The sequence below is a fragment of the Arachis stenosperma genome, chromosome 3 (genome assembly GCF_014773155.1).
Source record: "Arachis stenosperma cultivar V10309 chromosome 3, arast.V10309.gnm1.PFL2, whole genome shotgun sequence".
Lineage (NCBI taxonomy): Eukaryota > Viridiplantae > Streptophyta > Magnoliopsida > Fabales > Fabaceae > Arachis > Arachis stenosperma.
The window spans coordinates 118,500,170-118,523,069 of NC_080379.1; the positions used below are offsets into that span (position 1 = coordinate 118,500,170).

Here is a 22,900-nt window from a genome sequence, read left to right on the forward strand (position 1 = left end):
TTGTTGGGTTAGCCTTCTTGTGGCTGTCTTTAAGGCTTGGCACCCTCCTCAAGGAGGAATTTATGCATGCATATTAACTGGCTAATCCCCTTCAGATCTAAAAGTGTCCATCCTATAGCATCCTTGTGTTGTCTCAGCACATTGATAAGCTCCTCTTCTTGCTCTTTACTCAAGCTTGAATTGATGATTGCTGGGTATGTGTTGTCGTCACCCAAGTAAGCATACTTCAAGCTTGGAGTCAGAGTCTTCAACTCCAACTTTGGTGCCTCCACTTCCTTTTTGCTTGTCTTGTCCAACATGATTGAGTCGTGTATGATTTCTTGTGGTAGTTCACCACATGAATGTTGATCTTGCTCCAAAACTTCTTCACATTGTTCTTCTTCTAGGACTCCTTAGACTAACGTTTCCATTGTGTCCACCATCATGCACTCACCAATGGACTCCTTTGGGTAGCTCATTGCTTTGAAGACATTGAACACCATCTTCTCTTCATGCAGTCTCTAGACTAACTATCCCTTTTGTACATCAATTATAGCTCTAGCAGTGGCTAAGAATGGTCTTTCTAAGATAATTGATATGTTAGCCTCTTCCTCCATATCAAGCACTACAAAATCAGCTAGGAAGATAAACTCTCCCACTTTCACCAACAAATCTTCCACCACTCCATGAGGGAACTTGAATGTTCTATTAGCGAATTGAAGTGCCATTCTTGTTGGTTTGGCCTCTTCAATCCTCATTCTCTTTATCATGGCCAAGGACATGAGGTTGATGCTAGCTCCCAGATCACATAATGCCTTCTCAATGCTTATATCCCCTATGATGCAAGGAATTCGGAAGCTCCCAGGATCTTTCATTTTTTGGGGAATCTTCTTTTGTATGATGGCACTACATTCCTCAATGAGCAACACAGTTTCCTTTTCTCCCCAGTTTCTTTTCCTTGTCATGAGCTCCTTTAGAAACTTGGCATAGAGTGGCATTTGTTCTAGTGCCTCAGCAAAAGGTATGTTGATTTGAAGCTTCTTAAAGATCTCAAGAACCTAGAAAACTGGCTGTTCTTTCCATCCTTTCTCAACCTTTGTGGATAGGGTGCTTTTGGTACATATGACTTCAGGACTTGCTTTGGCGGGGGTGGTTCAGGTGTCTATTCCTTCTTCTTGGTTTCTGGGTCACTTGCAGCTTCTTCTTCGTGCTTGTTGTGACTTGAGGATGTCTCCTCCACAATCTTCCCACTCCTTAGTGTGATGGCCTTGCATTTCCCTCTGGGGTTGGTCATGGTATCATTAGGGAACATATATATAGGCATTGGTATCTGTTTAGACAAGCTCCCTAGTTGTGCTTCCAGTTTTGAAATTGCTATCCCTTGGTTCCTCATGTTGGATCTGGCCTCCTCTTGGATTGCATCTATCTTCTTTTCAGCTTGCACTTGTCTCTCTACAACAGTGATAATACTCCCTGTCAATTGTGCTATAGCAGTCTCCAATCTTGCAAAATTGTTGCTAATATCACATGGTTGTAAGGTTGAGGATGATGCATCTTGGGGGTGGTTATTGTATGGTTGTTGATTGGAGTGGTAGGGTGCATTTTATAAGTTGTGGTAGGGTTTATTGTTGCTTGATTGATGGTTGGGATTGTGGTTATTGTATTGGTTAGAGTGGTATGGTTTGTGATCTTAGTTGTGGTTTTGTTGGTTTCTCCACCCAAAATTTGGGTGGTTCTTCCAACCTGGGTTGTATGTTTTGGCATTGTGATCATATGGTGGTCTGGAAGAATTATTCACATAGTTGGCTTGCTCCCATTCACATTCAACTTCTGGAGTATCTTCTTCTTGTGGAGGTGCTTGAGCTTGAACAGCTGAGACTTGGTTATTCTCCATCTGCTTAGTTAGGGCCACTAATTGAGCTATCATCACCTTGTTTTGAGCCAGCAGAACATCCATGGAATTGAGCTCCATCATTCCTCTTTTTTTAGTTCTATCAGAGGCATAGAAATACTCGTTGTTGGCAACAGTTTCTATGATGTCTATGGCCTCCTCAATTGTCTTTTTCTTGTTGAGAGAGCCTCTAGAAGAGTGATCTAAGGCCTTCTTTGACTTATATGATAGCCCCTCATAGAAGATGTGCAGCTGTACCCATTCGTTGAACATATTTGGAGGGCACTTTCTTGTCAAGTCCTTGTATCTCTCCCATGCTTCATAGAGAGTCTCCCTATCTTGTTGTCTAAAGGTTTGAACCTCAGCTCTCAGCCTATTGTTTCTTTGTGGAGAGTAGAACCTTGCTAAGAACTTGTTAACAACATCCTCCCAAGTGGTAAGGCTTTCTTTAGGGAATGATTCCAGCCACTTTGATGCCTTGTCCCAAAGAGAGAAGGGAAATAAGAGAAGTTTGTAAGTGTCCGGATGAACCCCATTTGATTTCACAGTGTCACAAATCCTCAAGAATGTGGTTAGATGTTGAATGGGATCTTCTTGAGCATTTCTGTTGAAGGAACAATTATTCTGAACAAGAGTGATTAGTTGTGGCTTGAGCTTAAAATTGTTGGCATGTATGTTGAGTCTCAAAATGCTACTCCCATAATTCCCAGGATTAGGATTTATGTAAGATCCTAGTGATGAGCGGATAATTTATACGCTTTTTGGCACTGTTTTTAGTATGGTTTTAGTACATTTTAGTTAGTTTTTATTATATTTTTCTTAGTTTTTAATTAAAATTCACTTTTTTGGACTTTACTATGAGTTTGTGTGTTTTTATGTGATTTCAGGTATTTTCTGGCTGAAATTGAGGGACCTGAGCAAAAATCTGATTCAGAGGCTGAAAAAGGACTGCAGATTCTATTGGATTCTGACCTCCCTGCACTCGAAGTGGATTTTCTGGAGCTACAGAAGCCCAATTAGCACGCTCTCAATTGCGTTGGAAAGTAGACATCCTGGGCTTTTCAGCAATATATAATAGTCCATACTTTGCCCAAGAATTGATGGCCCAAACCAGCGTTCCAAATCAGCTTCTGAATTACCGGCGTTTAACGCCGGAACTGGCACAAAAGTTGGAGTTAAATGCCCAAACTGGCACAAAAGCTGGCGTTTAACTCCAGGAAAAGTCTCTACACATGAAAGCTTCAATGCTCAGCCCAAGCACACACCAAGTGGACCCCAGAAGTAGATTTTTACGTCATTTACTCATTCTTGTAAACCCTAGGTCACTAGTTCACTATAAATAGGACTTTTTGCTATTGTATCTTCATCTCATGACACATTACATGTTTCATATTGTATCTTCTATGGCATGAGTCTCTAAACCCCATGGTTGGGGGTGAGGAGCTCTGCTGTGTCTTGATGGATCAATGCAATTACTACTGTTTTTCATTCAATCACGCTTGCTTCTATTCTAAGATACCACTTGTTCTTCAACCTGATGAATGTGATGATCTGTGACACTCATCACCATTCTCACCTATGAACGTGTGTCTGACAACCACCTCAGTTCTACCTTCGTTTGAGTGTGTATCTCTTGGAGTTCTTAAGCAGAATCTTCATGGTATAAGCTAGAACCCATTGGCGGCCATTCTTGAGAATCTGGAAAGTCTAAACCTTGTCTGTGGTATTCCGAGTAGGATTCGAGGATTGAATGACTATGACGAGCTTCAAACTCGCGAGTGTTGGGCGTTAGTGGTGCACGAAATTGTGATCAATACTTTTCAAAACACAAACAATCCCTAGTAATGGCTCCAAAGACTTGGTGCTCAATACCATGGCATAAACACAACTTCGCACAACTAACCAGCAAGTGCACTGGGTCGTCCAAGTAATAAACCTTACGCGAGTAAGGGTCGATCCCACGGAGATTGGTGGTATGAAGCAAGCTATGGTCATCTTGTAAATCTCAGTCAGGCAGACTCAATTGGGTATAGTGATAAACGAAAATAACATAAAAGATAAAGATAGAGATACTTATGTATATCATTGGTGTAAGAGCTTCAGACAAGCGTATGAAGATGCCTTCCCTTCTGTCTCTCTGCTTTCCTACTATCTTCATCCAATCCTTCTTACTCCTTTCCATGGCAAGCTCGTGTAGGGTTTCACCGTTGTCAGTGGCTACCTCCCATCCTCTCAGTGAAAGCTAATGCTCACGCACTCTGTCACAGTACGGCCAATCACCGGTTGGTTCCCTCCCCTACTGGAATAGAATCCCTCTTTTGCGTCTGTCACTAACGCCCAGCAGGTTATAAGTTTGAAGCACGTCACAGTCATTCAATCATTGAATCCTACTCAGAATACCACAGACAAGGTTAGACCTTCTGGATTCTCTTGAATGCCGCCATCAGTTCTTGCCTATACCACGAAGACTCTGATCTCACGGAATGGCTGGCTCGTTTGTCAGGCGAGCACTCGGTTGTCAGGCGATCAACCATGCATCATGCAATCAGAAATCCAAGAGATATTCACTAAGCCTCAGATGCTTGTAGAACAAGAGTGGTTGTCAGTCACCTTGTTCATAGGTGAGAATGATGATGAGTGTCACGGATCATCACATTCATCAAGTTGAAGAACAAGTGATATCTTGGACAAAGAACAAGCGGAATTGAATAGAAGAACAATAGTAATTGCATTAATACTCGAGGTACAGCAGAGCTCCACACCTTAATCTATGGTGTGTAGAAACTCCACCGTTGAAAATACATAAGAACAAGGTCTAGGCATGGCCGAATGGCCAGCCTCCCAAATGATCTAAGATAGCATAAAATTAGAAGATAGCTACCCAGATTGTCAAATACAATAGTAAAAGGTCCTACTTATAGAAAACTAGTAGCCTAAGGTGTACAAAGATGAGTAAATGACATAAAAATCCACTTCCGGGCCCACTTGGTGTGTGCTTGGGCTGAGCAATGAAGCATTTTCGTGTAGAGACTTGTCTTGGAGTTAAACGCCAGCTTTTATGCCAGTTTGGGCGTTTAACTCCCATTTAGGTGCCAGTTCCGGCGTTTAACGCTGGAATTTCTTGAGGTGACTTTGAACGCCGATTTGGGCCATCAAATCTTGGGCAAAGTATGGACTATCATATATTGCTGGAAAGCCCAGGATGTCTACTTTCCAACGCCGTTGAGAGCGCGCCAATTGGGCTTCTGTAGCTCCATAAAATCCACTTCGAGTGTAGGGAGGTCAGAATCCAACAGCATCTGCAGTCCTTTTCAGTCTCTGGATCAGATTTTTGCTCAGGTCCTTCAATTTCAGCCAGAAAATACCTGAAATCACAGAAAAACACACAAACTCATAGTGAAATCCAGAAAAGTGAATTTTAATTAAAAACTAATAAAAATATACTAAAAACTATCTAGATCATACTAAAAACATACTAAAAACAATGCCAAAAAGTGTACAAATTATCCGCTCATCACAACACCAAACTTAAATTGTTGCTTGTCCCCAAGCAACTGAAGATCAAATAAGATAAAAAGAAGAGAATATGCAATGAACTCCAAAAACATCTATGAAGATCAGTTTTAATTAGATGAGCGGGGCTTTTAGCTTTTTGCCTCTGAATAGTTTTGGCATCTCACTTTATCCTTTGGAACTCAGAATGATTGGCTTCTTTAGGAACTCAGAATCCAGATAGTGTTATTGATTCTCCTAGTTAAGTATGATGATTCTTGAACACAGCTACTTTATTGAGTCTTGGCTGTGGCCCAAAGCACTCTGTCTTCCAGTATTACCACCGGATACATACATGTTACAGACACATAATTGGGTGAACCTTTTCAGATTGTGACTCAGCTTTGCTAAAGTCCCCAATTAGAGGTGTCCAGGGTTCTTAAGCACACTCTTATTGCCTTGGATCACAACTTTATTTCTTTCTTTTTCATCAATTTTTTCGTTTTCTCCCCTTTTTTTTTTTTCGTTTGCTTCTTTTTTTTTTTTTGTATTCACTGCTTTTTCTTGCTTCAAGAATCATTTTTATGATTTTTCAGATCCTCAGTAACATGTCTCCTTTTTCATCATTCTTTCAAGAGCCAACATTCATGAACCACAAATTCAAAAGACATATGCACTGTTCAAGCATACATTCAGAGAACAAAAGTGTTGCCACCACATCAAAATAATTAAACTGTTATAAAATTCAAAATTCATGCAATTCTTTTCCTTTTCAATTAAGCACGTTTTTATTTAAGAAAGGTGATGGATTCATAGGACATTCATAACTTTAAGGCATAGACACTAAGACACTAATGATCACAAGACACAAACATGGATAAACATAAGCATAAAAATTCGAAAAACAGAAGAATAAAGAACAAGGAAATCAAAGAACGGGTCCACCTTAGTGATGGCGGCTCTTCCTTCCTCTTGAAGGTCCTATGGAGTGCTTGAGCTCCTCAATGTCTCTTCCTTGCCTTTGTTGCTCCTCTCTCATGATTCTTTGATCTTCTCTAATTTCATGGAGGAGAATGGAGTGTTCTTGATGCTCCACCCTTAGTTGTCCCATGTTGGAACTTAATTCTCCTAGGGAGGTGTTTAGTTGCTCCCAATAGTTTTGTGGAGGAAAGTGCATCCCTTGAGGCATCTCAGGGATCTCATGATGAGAGGGGTCTCTTGTGTGCTCCATCCTTTTCTTGGTAATGGGCTTATCCTCATCAATGGTGATGTCTCCCTCTATGTCAACTCCAACTGAATAACAGAGGTGACAAATGAGGTGAGGAAAGGCTAACCATGCCAAGGTAGAGGACTTATCCGCCACCTTGTAGAGTTCTTGGGCTATGACCTCATGAACTTCCACTTCTTCTCTAATCATGATGCTATGGATCATGATGGCCCGGTCTAAAGTAACTTCGGACCGGTTGCTAGTGGGAATGATTGAGCGTTGGATAAACTCCAACCATCCTCTAGCCACGGGTTTGAGGTCATGCCTTCTCAATTGAACCGGCTTGCCTCTTGAATCTCTCTTCCATTGTGCGCCCTCTTCACATATGGTTGTGAGGACTTGGTCCAACCTTTGATCAAAGTTGACCCTTCTTGTGTAAGGATGTTCATCTCCTTGCATCATAGGCAAGTTGAACGCCACCCTCACACTTTCTGGACTAAAATCCAAGTATTTCCCCCGAACCATAGTAAGATAATTCTTTGGATCCGGGTTCACACTTTGATCATGGTTCTTGGTGATCCATGCATTGGCATAGAACTCTTGAACCATCAAGATTCCAACTTGTTGAATGGGGTTGGTAAGTACTTCCCAACCTCTTCTTTGGATCTCATGGCGGATCTACGGATATTCACCCTTTTTGAGTGAAAAGGGGACCTCGGGGATCACCTTCTTCAAGGCCACAACTTCATAAAAGTGGTCTTGATGCACCCTTGAGATGAACCTATCCATCTCCCATGACTCGGAGGTGGAAGCTTTTGTCTTCCCTTTCCTCTTTCTAGAGGTTTCTCCGGCCTTGGATGCCATAAATGGTTATGGAAAAATGAAAAAGCAACGCTTTTACCACACCAAACTTAAAGGTTTGCTCGTCCTCGAGCAAAAGAAGAAAGAAGAGAGGAGAAGAAGAAGAAATGAAGAAGGAGGGAATGGCTTAGTGTATTCGGCCAAGGAGGGGGAGAAGTGGTTTTTTGGTTGTGTGAAAATGAAGGAGTGAAGAAGGGTATTTATAGGAGAGAGGGGAGATGGGGTTCGGCCATATTGGGTGGGTTTGGGAGGGAAAGTGGTTTGAATTTGAAGGGTGAGGTTGGTGGGGTTTATGAAGGATGGATGTGAGTGGTGAAGAGAAAGATGGGATTTGATAGGTGAAGGGTTTTTGGGGAAGAGGTGTTGAGGTGATTGGTGAATGGGGGAAGAAGAGAGAGAGTGGTGGTGGGGTCCTGTGGGGTCCACAGATCCTGTGGTGTCAAGGAAAAGTCATCCATGCACCAAATGTTGCTCAAAATCACGTTTTGAGCCATTTCTGGCGTTAAACGCCGGGCTGGTGCCCATTCCTGGCGTTTAACGCCAGGTTCTTGCCCTTTTCTGGCGTTTAACGCCAGTCTGGTGCCCCTTTCTGGCGTTAAACGCCCAGAATGGTGCCAGACTGGGCGTTAAACGCCCAACTGCTAGGTTTACTGGCGTTTGAATGCCAGCAACATCTTCCTCCAGGGTGTGCTGTTTTTCTTCCTGTTTTTCATTTTGTTTTTGCTTTTTCAATGGATTTTGTGACTTCTTATGATCATCAACCTACAAAAAACATAAAATAATAAAAGAAACTATATAAATTATAATCATTGGGTTGCCTCCCAACAAGCGCTTCTTTAATGTCAGTAGCTTGACAGAGGGCTCTCATGGAGCCTCACAGATGCTCAGAGCAATGTTGGAACCTCCCAACACCAAACTTAGAGTTTGAATGTGGGGGTTCAACACCAAACTTAGAGTTTGGTTGTGGCCTCCCAACACCAAAATTAGAGTTTGACTGTGGGGGCTCTGTTTGACTCTGAATTGAGAGAAGCTCTTCATGCTTCCTCTCCATGGTGACAGAGGGATATCCTTGAGCCTTAAACACAAAGGATTCTTCATTCACTTGAATGATCAATTCACCTCTATCAACATCAATCACAGCCTTTGCTGTGGCTAGGAAGGGTCTGCCAAGGATGATGGATTCATCCATGCACTTCCCAGTCTCTAGGACTATAAAATCAGCAGGGATGTAATAGTCTTCAATCTTTACCAGAACATCCTCTACAAGCCCATAAGCTTGTTTTCTTGAATTCTCTGCCATCTCTAGTGAGATTCTTGCAGCTTGTACCTCAAAGATCCCTAGCTTCTCCATTACAGAGAGAGGCATGAGGTTTACACTTGACCCTAAGTCACACAGAGCCTTCTCAAAGGTCATGGTGCCTATGGTACAAGGTATTGAAAACTTCCCAGGATCTTGTCTCTTTTGAGGTAGTTTCTGCCTAGACAAGTCATCCAGTTCTTTGGTGAGCAAAGGGGGTTCATCCTCCCAAGTCTCATTTCCAAATAACTTGTCATTTAGCTTCATGATTGCCCCAAGGTATTTAGCAACTTGCTCTTCAGTGACATACTCATCCTCTTCAGAGGAAGAATACTCATCAGAGCTCATGAATGGCAGAAGTAAGTCCAATGGAATCTCTATGGTCTCATTTTGAGCCTCAGATTCCCATGGTTCCTCATTGGGGAACTCATTGGAAGTTGGTGCACGCCCATTGAGGCCTTCCTCAGTGGCGTCCACTTCCTTTCCATCCTCTCCAAATTCGGCCATGTTTATGGCTTTGCACTCTCCTTTTGGATTTTCTTCTGTGTTGCTTGGGAGAGTACTTGGAGGGAGTTCAGTAACTTTCTTGCTCAGCTGTCCCACTTGTGCCTCCAAATTTCTAATGGAGGACCTTGTTTCATTCATGAAACTTTGAGTGGTTTTAATTAGATCAGAGACCATGGTTGCTAAGTCAGAGGGGTTCTGCTTAGGATTCTCTGTCTGTTGCTGAGAAGATGATGGAAAAGGTTTGCCATTGTTAAACCTGTTTCTTCCACCATTATTATTGAAACCTTGTTGAGGTCTCTCTTGATTCTTCCATGAGAGATTTGGGTGATTTCTCCATGAAGAATTATAGGTGTTACCATAGGGTTCTCCTAGGTAATTCACCTCTTCCATTGAAGGGTTCTCAGGATCATAAGCTTCTTCCTCAGATGAAGCATCCTTAGTATTGCCAGGTGCATTTTGCATTCCAGACAGACTTTGAGAAATCAAATTGACTTGTTGAGTCAATATTTTATTCTGAGCCAAAATGGCGTTCAGAGTGTCAATCTCAAGAACTCCTTTCTTCTGACTTGTCCCATTGTTCACAGGATTTCTCTCAGAAGTGTACATGAATTGGTTATTTGCAACCATTTCAATGAGCTCTTGAGCTTCTGTAGGCGTCTTCTTCAGATGAAGAGATCCTCCAGCAGAGCTATCCAAGGACATCTTAGATAGTTCAGAGAGACCATCATAGAAAATACCTATGATGCTCCATTCAGAAAGCATGTCAGAAGGACATTTTCTGATTAATTGTTTATATCTTTCCCAAGCTTCATAGAGGGATTCTCCATCCTTCTGTCTGAAGGTTTGGACTTCCACTCTAAGCTTACTCTATCTTTGTGGTGGAAAGAACTTTGCCAAGAAGGCATTGACTAGCTTTTCCCAAGAGTCCAGGCTTTCTTTAGGTTGAGAGTCCAACCATATTCTAGCTCTATCTCTTACAGCAAAAGGGAATAGCATCAGTCTATAGACCTCAGGGTCAACCCCATTAGTCTTGACTGTGTCACAGATTTGCAAGAATTCAGCTAAGAACTGATGAGGATCTTCCATTGGAAGTCCATGGAACTTGCAATTCTGTTGCATTAGAGAAACTAATTGAGGCTTAAGCTCAAAGTTGTTTGCTCCAATGGCAGGGATAGAGATGCTTCTCCCATAGAAGTCGGGAGTAGGTGCAGTGAAGTCACCCAGCACCTTCCTTGCATTGTTTGCATTATTGTTGTTTTCGGCTGCCATGTTTTCTTCTTCTTTGAAGAATTCGGTCAGGTCCTCTAAAGAGAGTTGTGCTTTGGCTTCTCTTAGCTTTCTCTTCAAGGTCCTTTCGGGTTCAGGGTCAGCTTCAACAAGAATGCCTTTGTCTCTGCTCCTGCTCATATGAAAGAGAAGAGAACAAGAAAATGTGGAATCCTCTATGTCACAGTATAGAGATTCCTTGAGGTGTCAGAGGAAAAGAGAAATAGAAAGAAGAAGGAGAAGAAGAATTCGAACTTTAATTAGATAAGGTTCGAATTGTGCATTGAGAAGGAGTGGTACTCCATAAATAGAAGGATGTGAGAAGGAGGGAAGTAATTTTTCGAAAATTAATAAAAATATTTTGAAAACATTTTTGGAAAAACACTAATTGATTTTCGAAAATAAAAGTGGAAAAGAAATCAAGTGATTTTTGAAAAAGATTTTTGAATTAGAAATCAAAGAGATTTGATTGAAAACTATTTTGAAAAAGATGTGGTTAAGAAGATATGATTGGTTTTAAAAAGATGTGATTGAGAAGATATGATTTGAAAACAATTTTAAAAGATATGTTTTGAAAACAATTTTAAAAAGATTTGATTTTAAAAATAAGGACTTGCCTAACAAGAAAAGATATGATTCAAACATTAAACCTTTCTCAACAGAAAAGGCAACAAATTTGAGATGTCCAATCAAATCATTAATTGTTAGTAAGTATCTTTGAAAAAGGAAAGAAATTGATTTTGAAAGCATTTGATTGAAAAGATATGATTTGAAAAAGATTTGATTTTGAAAAACTTTGAAAACTTGAAAAAAATTTGATTTGAAAAACAAAATCTTCCCCCTAGCACCATCCTGGCGTTAAACGCCCAGAATGGTATCCATTCTGGCGTTTAACGCCCAAAATGCACCCTTTTTGGGCGTTAAACGCCCAACCAGGTACCCTGGCAGGCGTTTAAACGCCAGTCTACCTTCTTCACTGGGCATTTTTGAATGCCCAGCTTTTTCTGTATAATTCCTCTGCAGTATGTTCTGAGTCTTCAATTCTCTGTATTATTGACTTGAAAAGACACAAGTAAAAAAATATTTTTGGATTTTTAATAATCAAAATGCAACAAGAATCAAATAACAATGCATGCAAGACACCAAACTTAGCAGTTTGTATACTATTGACACTATATGAGACACATAAACACTCAAGTCAAAAGAATTCAAAGATCAGAGTAAGAAATCATCAAGAATTACTTGGCGTTCTTAAGCAGAATCTTCATGGTATAAGCTAGAACCCATTGGCGGCCATTCTTGAGAATCTGGAAAGTCTAAACCTTGTCTGTGGTATTCCGAGTAGGATTCGAGGATTGAATGACTATGACAAGCTTCAAACTCGCGAGTGTTGGGCGTTAGTGGTGCACGAAATTGTGATCAATACTTTTCAAAACACAAACAATCCCTAGTAATGGCTCCAAAGACTTGGTGCTCAATACCATGGCATAAACACAACTTCGCACAACTAACCAGCAAGTGCACTGGGTCGTCCAAGTAATAAACCTTACGCGAGTAAGGGTCGATCCCACGGAGATTGGTGGTATGAAGCAAGCTATGGTCATCTTGTAAATCTCAGTCAGGCAGACTCAATTGGGTATAGTGATAAACGAAAATAACATAAAAGATAAAGATAGAGATACTTATGTATATCATTGGTGTAAGAGCTTCAGACAAGCGTATGAAGATGCCTTCCCTTCTGTCTCTCTGCTTTCCTACTGTCTTCATCCAATCCTTCTTACTCCTTTCCATGGCAAGCTCGTGTAGGGTTTCACCGTTGTCAGTGGCTACCTCCCATCCTCTCAGTGAAAGCTAATGCTCACGCACTCTGTCACAGTACGGCCAATCACCGGTTGGTTCCCTCCCCTACTGGAATAGAATCCCTCTTTTGCGTCTGTCACTAACGCCCAGCAGGTTATAAGTTTGAAGCACGTCACAGTCATTCAATTATTGAATCCTACTCAGAATACCACAGACAAGGTTAGACCTTCTGGATTCTCTTGAATGCCGCCATCAGTTCTTGCCTATACCACGAAGACTCTGATCTCACGGAATGGCTGGCTCGTTTGTCAGGCGAGCACTCGGTTGTCAGGCGATCAACCATGCATCATGCAATCAGAAATCCAAGAGATATTCACTAAGCCTCAGATGCTTGTAGAACAAGAGTGGTTGTCAGTCACCTTGTTCATAGGTGAGAATGATGATGAGTGTCACGGATCATCACATTCATCAAGTTGAAGAACAAGTGATATCTTGGACAAAGAACAAGCGGAATTGAATAGAAGAACAATAGTAATTGCATTAATACTCGAGGTACAGCAGAACTCCACACCTTAATCTATGGTGTGTAGAAACTCCACCGTTGAAAATACATAAGAACAAGATCTAGGCATGGCCGAATGGCCAGCCTTCCAAATGATCTAAGATAGCATAAAATTAGAGGATAGCTACCCAGATTGTCAAATACAATAGTAAAAGGTCCTACTTATAGAAAACTAGTAGCCTAAGGTGTACAAAGATGAGTAAATGACATAAAAATCCACTTCCGGGCCCACTTGGTGTGTGCTTGGGCTGAGCAATGAAGCATTTTCGTGTAGAGACTTGTCTTGGAGTTAAATGCCAGCTCTTATGCCAGTTTGGGCGTTTAACTCCCATTTAGGTGCCAGTTCCGGCGTTTAACGCTGGAATTTCTTGAGGTGACTTTGAACGCCGGTTTGGGCCATCAAATCTTGGGCAAAGTATGGACTATCATATATTGCTGGAAAGCCCAGGATGTCTACTTTCCAACGCCGTTGAGAGCGCGCCAATTGGGCTTCTGTAGCTCCAGAAAATCCACTTCGAGTGCAGGGAGGTCAGAATCCAACAGCATCTGCAGTCCTTTTCAGTCTCTGGATCAGATTTTTGCTCAGGTCCCTCAATTTCAGCCAGAAAATACCTGAAATCACAGAAAAACACACAAACTCATAGTGAAATCCAGAAAAGTGAATTTTAATTAAAAACTAATAAAAATATACTAAAAACTATCTAGATCATACTAAAAACTATCTAGATCATACTAAAAACATACTAAAAACAATGCCAAAAAGTGTACAAATTATCCGCTCATCAGTTAGTGACAGATGCAAAAGAATCACTGGATTCTATTCCGACATGATCGAGAATCGACAGATGATTAGCCGTGCGGTGACAGCGTGCGTTGAACATTTTCACTGAAAGGATGGGAGGTAGCCATTGACAACGGCGAAACCCAACATACAGCTTGCCATGGAAGGAGCCTTGCGTGCATGAAGAAGAAGACAGTAGGAAAGTAGAGATTCAAAAGATATAACATCTCCAAAACCTCAATCTGTTCTCCCGTTCTCCATCATGGTCCTAAGTGGAATTGAGCAGTCCAGAAGGACTCTGGGGTCATATGATAACCCCATTACAACTGCATATGGGAGTAGCATCTGTATACCTCCCATTAAAGCAAGCAGCTTTGAGCTAAATCCTCAACTCATTATCATGGTGCAGCAAAATTGCCAGTATTCCGGTCTTCCACAGGAAGAACCTACTGAGTTTCTGGCACAGTTCTTACAAATTGCTGACACAGTACGTGATAAAGAAGTGGATCAGAATGTCTACAGATTGTTACTGTTTCTGTTCATACCCTGACCGGGCTCCTCCAACTCGGCAAATCCATGAAAAGGTCCGACCTCGCCCTAAGGCCCACGCCTAAAGGTCGGACCTCGGACAAATCAAGCAAAGGAAGGCCCATCAAAAGGAACGCAGCCCAAAATCTAAAGGCCGAAAGGGCCTAGAAGAGGCGGTTCCACAAAGATAGGGATAAAACTCCCAAAGATAAGATAAGATAAAGAATATCTTATCCAGGGAAGATCACGGCCAACTACTATAAATACACTGGAGCACCCAGGTATTTCATTCATCCCATATTCTACACTTATCTGCTTGGACCCATGCTAACTTAAGCATCGGAGTGTCATTGCAGGTACAACCACCAACCACCCACCATATCAAGCTCGGGTCCCTGACCCCCACCTCGGGCCTCTCCAGACGACCGAGCTACACGTTTCAGGTAACCCTCGGAACATTGGCGCCGTTGCCGGGGACCTGGAAGTCATCCCTCTACCATGGCGGACGACCCTCACAACAATGACCGCGCTGCATCTGAACAAGAGGAAGAAATTGACACCGGAGAACGTCCGGACAGCCCTCTATCACCACGCACTCCAGGAGGAAACAAACAGAATCACCCCAAGACATCACTCCCAAACAAAGATCCACAAAATCCCGAAAAGGAAAAGAGCTCGGAAATTCTAGAAGCAGTCCAGGCACAACAAAACCGACTGAAACGACTCGAAGAGGACATAAAGAAACAGAAAGAAACTGAAAAAGATCTGAGGAGGGAGACTCGAAAGCGCAGAGAATTAGAAGAAAAACTGCGGAAAATAGAGGCCAACCTGAAAAGCCGGACAGAACGCGGCACCACCCCCGAAGGCAACCATGATCCCTTCACGCAAGAGATCATGAAGGAGAAAGTACCGCGAAACTTCAAACCACCCGATATGGATCTCTACGACGGCACCACCGATCCAAGTCACCACCTCAGCAATTTCAGAAGTAGAATGTACCTAGTCGACGCCTCCGACGCGATCCGGTGCAAAGCCTTCCCCACCACCCTCACCAAGTCAGCCATGAAGTGGTTCGACAACCTGCCACCAAGATCAATCACCAGCTTCGAAGACCTGACCAAAAAATTCCTAACAAGGTTCTCTATTCAAAGGGACAAGACGAAACATGCCCCCAGTCTACTCGGGATCAAACAAGGTAACCAAGAAACCCTCCGAGAATACATGGAGCGATTCAACAAAGCCTGCCTGGACATACAACACTTACCCACTGAAGCAGCCATCATGGGACTAGCAAACGGCCTAAAAGAGGGACCGTTTAGCCAATCCCTATCCAAACGATACCCGACCTCCCTATACGAAGTGCAGGAGCGGGCAGAAAAATATATCAACATGGAGGAAACCTCCCAGCTGAGAGACTCTTCTAGGAAGGAATCAACCTACCCACTCCGAGATCGAGATCGAGAACAGAAGAAGAAAGAAGAACCCAACTCGGACAAGCCACGGAAGTACCACAACTACACCCCCCTCCGAGTCTCCCTGGTAGACGTCTACAGAGAAGTATGCCACACCGAAAAGATCCCCCCACCCCGACCTCTAAAACACAAGAGAGCGGGGGGAGATCGGTCCGAGTACTGTGAATATCACAAACTCTACGGTCATCCTACTAACGACTGCTACGACCTAAAAAATGTTATAGAAAAGCTAGCCAGAGAAGGAAAACTCGACAGATACATAGCAGAGAAAGGAGAAGAGACCAGGAAGAGAAGGCGGGGAGATAACGAAGGTCGGGCCGAACAAACCCTGCGAACCCCCGAAAGGCACGTACATATGATAAATGGAGGATTTGCAGGCGGAGGAACATCCAGATCCTCACGAAAAAGACACCTCAAAGAAGTCTATCATGTCCGAGAAGACAGTCCCCTGCCCGAATTACCTACTATCTCATTTACCCGAGAAGATGCCCAAGGGATAATACCCGGGCACGACGATCCAATGGTAATCACCATTATCCTAGCAAACGCCAACTTACATCGAACCCTGATTGACCAGGGAAGCTCAGCAGATATCCTGTTTAAAACAGCCTTCGACAAGCTCGGACTTGAAGAAAAAGAGCTAAAAGCCTATCCCACCGACCTATTTGGGCTAGGGGACACCCCGATCCGTCCCTTAGGATACATCTCGCTACACACTACCTTTGGAAGAGGCGAGCAATCTAAGACGTTGAGCATCGACTACATTGTAGTCGACGTCACTTCAGCATACAATGCCCTCATCGGGCGACCAACCCTAAACAGACTGGCAGCTATAGTCTCAACCCCACACCTCTGTATGAAATTCCCTACCACAAAAGGAATAGCTACCCTAAAAGGCGATCAAAAACTAGCACGGCGATGCTACAACGAAAGCCTGAGCCTAAAAGGGAAGGAGATCAACACAATAGAACTCAGACGAGTTCAAGCCCGAGAAGATCTTCGGCCGCAACCAGAGGGAGAAACCGAAAAAGTCCAGATTGGGAACACACCTGAAAAAATAACAAACATAGGAGCAAACCTCGAAGCAGGCCTAAAAGAGGGACTCATAACCCTCTTAAAGGAGAACTCCGACCTCTTCGCCTGGAAAGCCTCCGACATGCCAGGCATAAGCCCCGACCTGATGTGCCATAAGCTATCAGTATACCCGGGATCCAGACCGGTCCAACAAAGACGCCGGAAGCTCGGACCCGAGCGCATGCAAGCGATAGAAGAACAGGTACAAGCACTGCTAGATGCAGGGTTCATTAGGGAAGTGGAATACCCCCTATGGCTCGCAAACATGGTCCTGGTAAAAAAGCCTAACGGAAAATGGAGGATGTGCGTCGATTACACGGATCTCAACAAAGCCTGCCCCAAAGACCCATACCCACTACCAAACATCGACACCTTAGTAGACGCAGCCTCAGGCTACAGATATCTCTCCTTCATGGACGCATACTCGGGATACAATCAAATCCCGATGTACGAACCCGACCAAGAAAAGACCTCGTTCATAACCCCAAGAGCAAACTACTGCTATGTAGTAATGCCCTTTGGGCTGAAGAACGCAGGGGCAACCTACCAGAGGCTAATGAACAAAGTGTTCTCAGAGCACATCGGGCTACAGCTGGAGGTGTACGTCGACGACATGCTGGTAAAGACACAAGAAGACGGAAACTTGCTAACCGACCTCACCAGTATCTTCGGCACCCTCAGAAAACACAACATGAGACTTAACCCGACAAAGTGCACCTTCGCCGCAGAAGCCGGAAAGTTCTTAGGCTTCATGCTGACTCAAAGGGGCTTCGAAGCAAACCCGGACAAATGCCAAGCGATACTCAATATGAAGAGTCCGACGTGTGTCAAAGAAGTACAACAACTGAACGGAAGGCTAGCCGCCCTATCAAGATTCTTGGCAGGATCAGCAATAAAATCACTACCTCTCTACTCACTCCTGAAGAAAGGGAAACCCTTCTCATGGACCCCGGAGTGCGAAAAAGCCTTTCAAGAATTCAAGGAATTCCTCGGACAACCACCAATCCTAACCCGACCTCTAAAAGGAGAAGAACTCGTACTATACCTCTCGGTTGGAAATCGAGCAGTCGCTTCAGCGTTAATACGAGAAAATGACCAAGGACAACGCCCCATATACTTTGTAAGCAAAGCACTACAAGGGGCCGAATTAAACTATCAGAAGATAGAAAAATTCGCCTACGCCCTAGTGTTCACAGCTCGGAGGCTCCGTCCCTACTTTCAAGCCCACACCATCAAAATCCGGACAAACCAACCCATGAGACACATCCTGCAAAAAACAGACCTGGCAGGACGAATACTACAATGGGCGGTGGAACTGTCCGAGTTCGACCTCCACTATGAAGCCCGGACTGCCATAAAATCTCAGTATCTAGCCGACTTCATCGCAGAATACACTGAAACCCCTGGAACCCCACTCTCATGGAACCTGTATGTCGACGGGTCCTCAAACAAAACAGGAAGCGGAGCCGGGGTTATACTCGAAAGCGACCAAGGAACGCGGATAGAACTATCCCTAAAATTCGAGTTCCAAGCTTCAAACAACCAAGCCGAATACGAGGCCCTACTAGCAGGTCTAAAGCTAGCCGAAGAGGTCGGAGCCCAGAAAATCACGATCTTCAGTGACTCCCAGGTCGTCACATCACAAGTAAATGGAAGCTACCAGGCCAAAGACCCAACTATGAAGAAATACCTAGACCAAACACAGGCACAATTACGCCACTTTTCAGAAATACAGATCCAACACATACCTCGGGAACAAAACGCCCGGGCAGACGCCCTCTCAAAGCTCGCCAGCACCAAGCCCGGAGGTAACAACAGAAGTCTCCTCCAGGAAACCTTACAATCTCCCTCCGTGCTAAGAGGGGAAGAAACGCTAAATATATCCAGCCAACAGCAAGGATGGATGACCCCCATACTCAACTACCTGAAGTCAGGAACTCTTCCCGCCGAAAGAAAGGAAGCTAAAAGACTCACGAAAGACGCCCAGAATTATATGCTAATTCACGACGTATTATACAGAAGAGGATTCTCAAATCCCCTCCTTAGGTGCGTCCCGACCTCAGAAACAAAGAACGTCCTCGAAGAAGTCCACGGAGGCATGTGTGGGAACCATCTCGGAGCTCGGGCATTATCCAAAAAAGTAGTCCGAGCCGGGTTCTACTGGCCGACCTTGCAAAGAGACGCAACGGAATTTGTGAAAATATGCCCCCCTGCCAAAAACACGCCAATTTTCACAAGGCACCACCCGAAGACCTTATCAGCATCACCGCACCATGGCCCTTCGCAAAATGGGGACTTGACCTACTCGGCCCATTCCCCCAAGGACCGGGGCAAGTCAAATACCTCATAGTAGGGGTTGACTACTTCACAAAGTGGATCGAAGCTGAACCCTTAGCCACCATTACGGCTCAGAAAAGTCGCAAATTCCTATACAAAAACATTGTCACAAGGTTCGGAGTCCCCTACTCCATCACAACAGACAATGAAACACAGTTCACAGACACAAGTTTTCAGAACTTGGTGGCCGAACTAAACATCAAACAGCAATTCACCTCAGTCGAGCACCCACAAGCCAATGGACAAGCAGAGGCTGCAAATAAGGTTATCTTGGCCGGGTTAAAACGGAGACTCCAAGAAGCCAAAGGGGCATGGGCCGAAGAGCTTCCCCAGGTGCTATGGGCATATCGGACAACTCCACACTCTACAACGGGAGAATCACCATTCCGACTAGCCTACGGGATGGAGGCAATGATTCCTATCGAAATAGAGGAAGGGTCACCTAGAACCATCTTCTACAACGAAAAAGGTAACCCGCAGGCACAAAGGGAAGAACTCGACCTCCTTCCCGAGGTCCGAGAAAGAGCCCGAATCCAAGAAGAAGCCTTAAAGCGGCGAACGGCACTCAGATACAATCAGAAAGTAATAAAGCGAAGCTTCTCCATTCACGACCTAATTCTAATCCGAAATGACATCGGAACACAAAAGTCAGGAGAAGGAAAGCTAGCTGCAAATTGGAAAGGACCCTACAAAGTAACAGAAGTCTTAGGGACAGGCTACTACAAAATATCCGACCTAGAAGGCAATGAGCTGCCCAGGGCCTGGCACGCCTGCAATCTAAGACGGTACTACAGCTAGAAAAATTTAACCCGAGGTGTACTCTTTTTCCCTACAAGGGTTTTTTAATGAGACACCCGGTTAAATAAAGACACCCGACCTAGTCAAGGGTAAACACTCTGTAAATATTCCTTCTTTTTTAAATACTAATCAAATTTTTCTATTTTCTTTTCTCCTTCCTCATAAATGAAACAAGTCCTGGAAAGTACCCTGCCAAGGCGCATTAATTTATGCTCGGCAAAACGCAAAAAATCATTTGCCAAGAGACCACACGAGGTCGGCAAAGATAAAGCGACGAGGTTCAAATTAATGTGAGAAGTTATAAAGCAACTCTGAAAAGGCTCAAAAAAGCCAAATAAAAAGAGATTACAAAAATAACTTAAAAGGCCGACCAAACAAGGTCGGACCCAACAAAGGGAGGTACTCGAACGCCCGAGGTCCGAGAAAAAGCCCGGATCCAAGAAAGAAGCCTTAAAAACGGCAAAAGCCAAGATTTCGAAATCGCTTACTAAAAAGTTGTTATCCAAAAACAACTTAAAAAGTACAAGCGAAGAAACAAAATCGAAGGAAAGGATAAAACGAAGTTTCGAAAATGCTTACTAAAAAAGTTGTTATCCAAAAACAACTAAAAAAGTACAAGCGAAGAAACGAAATCGAAGGAAAGGATAAAACGAAGTTTCGAAAACGCTTACTAAAAAAGTTGTTATCCAAAAAACAACTAAAAAAGTACAAGCGAAGAAACAAAATCGAAGGAAAGGATAAGAACGAAGTTTCAAGCGCTAGCTAAAAAGTTGTTATCCAAAAAACAACTAAAAAGCATAAAAGCGGAACAAAAAGTCAAAGCAAAAACACCGCATAATAAGCTAAAAAGTTACTACAAGTAGCTAAATGGCAGAAAAGCGTCCAAAGCGTTCACAGAAACCATCCAAAAACAAAAGAGCCCACAGGTCGGGCAAAAAACCAAAAATAAAAAGATTACAGAGAATCAGGGTCCTTTCCGGATTCAACATCGGTAGAAGGCTGCGGAGGAAGAACCATAGAAATCGGGACAGCCTTGACAGCACCATCATCTCGGTTTGAAACCTCCACACCAGATCCATCCCCGGCCAAAGGTGAAGTCGGGTTCGCAACCGGAACATTAAGGTCGGACACCGGAACCTCATCCTCGTTGGGAGCAGGAACAATCTTTCCCTCCACAACAACGTTATCCGTGCTAAACAAACTCAGATCCAGGTCAGGAGCAAGAACCCGGACCTGATCCTTCAAATTTCCAAACATAGCATCCATACCCTTGGCCACATGACCCTCTAGCTCGTAAAAATCATCTCGAGCAGATTGCAACTTCTCCTTTGTCTCCACAAGCTCGGCGTATACCCGAGTATAATTCTCCGTCGCCGCCTTCGCCATCTCCTCAGATGCTTTCGCCGCCGCCACAGCCGCGGTAACTTTAGCTTTCTCTTTCTCCAGAGAGGCCTCCAGCTCAGTAATCCTAGCAGCCTTCAGCTCACTAATCCTCTCAAACTCAGACTGAGCCTTCTCAAGTCGGGAGCTGGTCGCACCAATGGGGGATTTCTTGAACTCCCGGGCAATAGCAGCATGAAGACTGGCCATCCGAACACAACTCCGCGCCATATATTGAAAATGGTGCTCCATAGACACGTCATCAGTAGAAATAAAAGTCTGAGGGAGAATATGCTGTTCAATCCAACCAAGAGCATCGAAATCCTTATCATTAAAACCCGCAAGCTCTTGAGAGGTCTTCTGCTTCTTGGGAGGAGGACCCGAGAACGGGGGAGGAGAAGAGGTAGCAGGCCCGGAGGTCGGAGGGTCTTGATTTATAGCTCTAAACTGGGGAGTCGGAATAGTCTTCGACCGAGTCTGAACACCCACGGTAGTCTTCTGCGGAGAAGATTGGGCAGAAGCCCCCCCAGCCTCGATATTTCGAGCAGCCACAGACTTCTTCGTCCGACGGAGGAACTTCATGGAATCCGCCTGAGAAGACATCTCTGCAGAAATAAAAAGAAAAGGATTACCACAACAGAAATTCCACCAAAAACAAGCAAAACCAAAATACTGAAAAAGAAGAATCTCGGAGAGGTCGGAAAACTACCTAACTCGGAACGGAGAAGGCTTGGATCTCCCAACATTTTCTTCGTATCCAAGTGAGGTGCCCGACCCCATAACTGCTCACCACACCCACAAAAGCCTGCTCAACCTCATCTAGACTCTCAAAAGTATACTTAGCAGACACTACATTCTCCTGCCAACAAAGAGGAAAAGAAGGCTCCCCACTCTCATCCAGAAAGAAAGATCGGACGTCACCAGTAGCCCGGACCTTGAAATAAAAGTTCTTGAAATCGTGAAAGGACTCATCATAAAGGGTACAAAATTTCCTTCCCTGGTTAGCCCTAAAAGAGACCCAAGACACCTTTCCTCCACCCGACCCCGGCTTCGTCAACACAAACAAGTAGGAAAAAAGAGAAATAGAGGGAGCGACGCCCAAAAACTGACACAAGAGTTGAAACAGCTTTAAAAACGCCCAAGAATTTGGATGGAGCTGCGTAGGGGCAAGGTTACAAGACCACAACACCTCGGACTCCAGGTCGGTAAAAGGAAGTCGGACACTCAGCTTAGAGAAAAAATAATCATAAGCATAAAAGAAGAGCTTCTCGGAACTATCTAAAGGCGGGAAACAAACTCTCTCCTCGGAATCCGGGGCTACTAGTTCATAATCCCTCTCAGACTCTCTATTCTCACATATACTACAGTGCCTATGGAACCTAGCCAAATATTCAGAATCTACCACAGAAGGGACTTTTAGAGGAAGAGGGTCTACCCAACCAAGACCACTTGGAATCTTGGTCGACATCGCCTGAAGAACCTTTCGAGACATAAAACTCTTACCTACAAAGAAGAAATACAACAGCAAGCAAAAATCACATAAAGCAGACAGCGAAAAACCCGTTCAGCCAAGCAAGAAACAAAAACCCAGCAAAGAAAATGCGGCAACCCGGAACAAAGTACCGGAAAAACAAAAGAGCCCCCCCATATACAAACAAAGCAAATGGC

General features: G+C 43.8%; 2 protein-coding genes and 2 non-coding genes across 4 annotated transcripts in view; 2 read left to right on the plus strand and 2 right to left on the minus strand.

Annotated features, from left to right (window-relative positions):
• Positions 1 to 509: 509 nt before the first annotated feature.
• On the minus strand, positions 510 to 977 carry LOC130966620 (uncharacterized). The gene has a single exon (XM_057891438.1). It carries the CDS (start codon positions 975 to 977, stop codon positions 510 to 512), a length of 468 nt encoding a protein of 155 aa, XP_057747421.1.
• Positions 978 to 1,141: 164 nt separating this feature from the next.
• Positions 1,142 to 22,900, minus strand: part of LOC130966621 (uncharacterized) — a 57,765-nt gene continuing 36,006 nt past the window's right edge. The window contains exons 3-4 of the mRNA XM_057891439.1: positions 1,723 to 2,474; positions 1,142 to 1,452 (exon numbers count right to left, since the gene is read on the minus strand). Coding sequence (XP_057747422.1) covers positions 1,142 to 1,452; positions 1,723 to 2,474 — 1,063 coding nt within the window. The remainder of the gene's footprint in view (positions 1,453 to 1,722; positions 2,475 to 22,900) is intronic.
• LOC130971127 (small nucleolar RNA R71) lies at positions 2,139 to 2,245 on the plus strand. Its single transcript, XR_009082358.1, has one exon. It is a non-coding gene; the product is annotated as a small nucleolar RNA R71 (small nucleolar RNA).
• Positions 9,991 to 10,098, plus strand: LOC130970951 (small nucleolar RNA R71). The gene has a single exon (XR_009082193.1). It is a non-coding gene; the product is annotated as a small nucleolar RNA R71 (small nucleolar RNA).